We start from the raw sequence: 4,525 nt of genomic DNA on the forward strand, positions 1-4,525 counted from the left end.
TGGCAGTGCGAAAGGATTTTGAGCTGGAAAGATATGCAGAATTATATGTGCAGCAAATAGTACGTCTGTATGGAGTGCCAGTGACGATTACATCCAATCGAGACCCGAGGTTTACAGCTAATTTTTGGAAAAGTCTGCAAGAGGCCTTAGGCACTAAGTTGCAGTTCAGTACGGCCTATCATCCACAGACTAATGGCCAGTCGGAAAGAACGATTCAGATCCTAGAGGACATGCTGAGAGCCTGTGTGTTGGACTTCCAAGGCAAATGGGAAGAACAGCTGCATTTGGTGGAATTTGCCTATAATAATAGCTATCAGCAGAGTATCCAAATGGCACCGTTCGAAGCCTTATATGGTAAGGCGTGTAGGACGCCCCTGTGTTGGGATGAAGTAGGTGAGCGAAGTATCACAGGCCCCGAGTTAGTATAGCAGTCAGTTGAAGCTGTAGAAATCATTCGGGACAGACTGAAGACAGCGCAGAGTCGCCAAAAGAATTATGCCGACAGAAGACGACGACCCTTGGAATTTCAAGTGGAAGATCATGTGTTTCTCAGGGTGTCGCCAATGAAGGGATTATCCCGATTCGGCAAGAAAGGGAAACTCAGTCCCAGGTATGTCGAACCATTTGAGATATTGGAGAAGATTGGTGATATGGCTTACCGACTTGCCTTGCCGCCTAACCTATCCCAAGTGCATAATGTTTTTCACGTGTCGATGTTAAGAAAGTACGAACCAGATCCGACTCACGTCCTAAGGTACGAACAGATTGATGTGGACGACAGGGTGTCGTACGTGGAAAGGCCAGTTAGGATCGAGGACCGAAAAGATCGTGTGCTGAGGAACAAGACGATCCCAATGGTCAAAGTTGTCTGGGAACACCATGGGACGGAAGGCGCCACTTGGGAGAGCGAAGAGGCCATGCGACATCAACACCCCTACTTGTTTGAGGAGTAAGTGTAGACTACAAATTTCGAGGACAAAATTTTTGTAAGGGGGGAAGAATTGTAACAGCCCGAATTTCGATGTAATTCCGGGATCAATAAAATTGGCAATATTTCGCATTTCATTTTAGTAAGTCTCGCCCAGAGCTGATCACTCTTGGGATGCTAACCAATGGGGAATGGCTAACTGGGAAAAACGGTACGTGGACCAGGGACCCGATCGTGAAGCAGTCACCGATCACGAGAAATGATGAGAGAATATTATGAACCAATGTGGATCGATCTTAGGAAAGGTGACGGATTTGGTTTGGCCAAGGCTAACGATGTACAATCGGATCGCAGGTGATTCTGCATGACCGAGAGTGCACGTGGCCAACTAGTCCTGAACTTAAACCAGACGATCGTGACCTCTGGGACTAGTGATAATTTCTCATTCTCTCAATGATCAGAACCGTCATGACTCGGATAACCTTAGGTCGATACGCGTAATCTCTAAACAGCCGCCCGTTAATGAGAGACCCTGAAATTTGAAATCGAGCGAGTTATGATCACGAAATTGGGCTCGAATTTCGATGTCGATTTTCAACGGCTTAAGAGACTATTTTTGGGAATCTGACGTCATATTATGCTGGCCACGCATATTTTGAGTAAGTATGGTTGAAAATTGGAATTTCGGTTCAGAAGTGAAAAATAATATTATTTTATTCTCGAAACTTTGCAGTCGATTTTCGAGGGCTTAAAGGTCTGTTTTCGTGATTCCGACACCACATTATGTTGGCCACGCACATGGAGGGTTGGTACGGGCGAAAAATGGAACTTCGTCCCGGGATCGGAAAAATGACGGTTTTGCCCCTGGGCTAATTTTTGGTTCCGAATTTTGGGGGATAATTAAGGAAATTAATTAAAATTGGACTTATCCTAATTATTGCAGCAAAGGACCAAAATACCCTTGAATTATTGGATAAGATTTAATGGTGGCCCTTGGATGAGGGGCAAAATGGTCATTTTGGGCTAGATTTGTGACACTTGGCACCCTAGCCCCTAAAATTTGATCAAATTAAATCTGTTTCTCTCTCCTCTCACCCTCATTTCGGCCAGAACCTCCTCTCTCCCTCCCGATCACTCTTTCTCTCTCTTTTTCCCTCTCGGCTTGGCTTTGCCGGAGCTCACCGCCGGCCACCGGAGCGCCGCCGCCGGCCACCGTGCCTCCCCGTCGACCACCTCAGCCCCTAGCTTCAGCCTTGCCCCTATCCGATCCCTTTCTCTCTCTTTCTCTCCTTTTTTTCTCTCCAGGGTTAGCGCCGCCGCCGCGCCAGAGCCCCACCGCCGCCGCGCCGGAGCTCGTACGGCCGAGCTGCTGCCACTGTGACGTCCCCCACGTCCGTACGTCACTGTTCACCACCGTCCGTACGGTGTCCGCACAGTGTCCATACGAGTGTCCGTACGTCGCCATCCGTACGCCATCGCCGGGAACGCCACCGCCGGTTCCACTGTTCACCAGTGATCGGCCGCCGTTCCTCGTCGTCGTGGCCTTAGATTAGGTGAGTAAAATTCCTAAACCCGGATTAGGACTGATAGTGCATTTTTCTGGACTGGTTTAGGAATACTAGTACATGCTGAGAGGAATTAGTGTACCGATTGGTAGGAATTATTATCGGGAAAAATGCAGTGGATCAATGAAAATTTATTGGGGAGAGTAATTGGATTGATTGGCCAATTTAGGAGCCCATTGGTGGAATTGCCGGGTATGTCCGGGTTGATTGATTGTATGTAATTCGTGCTTAATTGTGATTGACTGAGTACTGCTATGTCGCATGTGGTGTGACTGATTTTTGTGGAGTGCGATTGGCCACTGTCTGGCTTGAAATTAATTGTTGATTTGTGAACTGCACGTTAGGCCACACGGTATTAATTGGGCCAATTGGGTGCTTGTTGTGACATTGAGTGTTTGAATTATATTGGTGCTCGTGATGCATTGCATTGCATAACATGGACACGCATTGTGTATGCCAAGAGTGAGGCATGTGGTGAAATTATGCGAGAATGCGTGCCCGCCATGAGCATGTGATCACCTAAAATGCCCTGAAGCGTGTTACGCGGGGTTCAGATAATAATTGGTTATGTGATCACCTAAGGACCTTCGGGTTGTGACCTTCGGGTCGATACCGTCCTCATGTAAGTTGAAGCAGGATGATGCCCGGTACGTCCGGAAGACAACCATCCTCATGCACTTTGAAGCAGGCTAGACGCACCGGGCCGTGAATGTTGTTGACTCGAGTCGTAATAAATAATAAATTGGGCGATTGCCAGTGTGCCAGTGGGCCGGGAGATGCACGTGACATGTCAACGACATTTGCATGCATGAACATGCAGGGACTGACATGCGAGTGTGTGAGACTCGGTGCATGAGCATGTGATTGGCGTACGTGTAATAATGTGTGCCACGTATGTGCCGTGATTATTATATATTGAACTGTTTAACCTGCAGGGTCAGAGAATTGTTTGATTGTTGTTGCATTATGGTTTCAATTATTTGTGTCCCGTCAGGAGATTGCATGCTAGCCTAGCCTAGGTTTAGGGGTTGAACTCATTGAGATTCGTCTCACGGTTGTGTAAACCGAAACTTTTCATACCCTCAGCCGTGAAGATGCCGAATCCGCCGCTTTTTGGAATACCTGTACAGATACACCAGTACACCAGTACCTACCCCGCAGGAAATGGGGAATCATATGTAAGATACCGGTCCGTGGTGTTTATAAACGTGGGAGAGTATTTTCATCAGACTCAGGAGTACGTAGCCTGGTGCTTGCGAGATGCAGACGAAAACCTAGGGCAAACCCTTAGGACTTTTGATGTGCCGGTCGACCAAAATTGATTGATGATTCCACGGATGGCTGATGGTGAGATAGTCAATCCTCAGGATGGGTATGACGTAGACGGCGTGGATGAGCCCATGCATGGGGAGCCTCAAGTAATCGCCGAAGATTATGATCAGCTCGAAGACGAAGAAGAGGAATTTGAAGACATGGACATAGATGATGAGGAAGAGATTGGAGAGGTCGCCGAGGTAGGGTCCGATGTGGAGATAGGAGCTGAGGAAGATGACGAGTTAGGTTTTATCTAGACCCATAGTTCGAGCTAGATTCGGAAGACGAGAGGATCGCAGCCGAGGATGAGCGAGCACAGGCCATGGATTCGGAGGAGTCAAGCTCTAGCGAGGATGCCTCCGAGGAGTTGCCAGATGATTCTACCGAGTCGTCCGACCCTGACTGGGAGCCCTAGGGTCGCCCTGTGTCCTTAGCTAGGAGCGAGGGCCGCTACTTTTTGAACTGTAGCCCTCCTCCCAAGTTTTAGCCTGACCTCCCTAGCCGCTTACCACTTTTTGATCAAGTGGCTACTGAACGTGTGTACCTTTTTGTTTGTACTTGTAAATATTGTACAAATAGTTTTTTTTTATAGTAATATAAATATGTAATTATTTTATACGAGGTTTTGATGTATGGCTATCATTGGCTCATATTGTAGTCGTCTGGGTTTGTTTATTTAATGCTTCTGCTTGTGCTTGATCTCTGTTTTGGGCGTAGG

At 47.5% G+C, this 4,525-nt stretch overlaps 1 protein-coding gene across 1 annotated transcript; it reads left to right on the forward strand.

The window, feature by feature from the left end:
* Nucleotides 1-3,830: 3,830 nt before the first annotated feature.
* Nucleotides 3,831-4,222, forward strand: LOC115674164 (uncharacterized). The gene is made up of 2 exons (XM_030596493.1): nucleotides 3,831-4,007; nucleotides 4,073-4,222. Exons 1-2 carry the CDS (start codon nucleotides 3,831-3,833, stop codon nucleotides 4,220-4,222), a joined length of 327 nt encoding a protein of 108 aa, XP_030452353.1.
* Nucleotides 4,223-4,525: the final 303 nt, after the last annotated feature.

This window comes from Syzygium oleosum, unplaced genomic scaffold, assembly GCF_021117445.2.
Source record: "Syzygium oleosum isolate NSW1041296 unplaced genomic scaffold, Sole_v2.1 Sole_v2.12, whole genome shotgun sequence".
In the NCBI taxonomy this organism is placed as follows: domain Eukaryota; kingdom Viridiplantae; phylum Streptophyta; class Magnoliopsida; order Myrtales; family Myrtaceae; genus Syzygium; species Syzygium oleosum.

Coding starts and splice junctions, on each gene's coding strand:
- LOC115674164 (XM_030596493.1), top strand. CDS start 3,831: ATGGCTGATGGTGAGATAGTCAATCCTCAGGATGGGTATGACGTAGAC. Junction 4,008..4,072: donor AGATTGGAGAGGTCGCCGAG/GTAGGGTCCGAT, acceptor CTAGACCCATAG/TTCGAGCTAGATTCGGAAGA.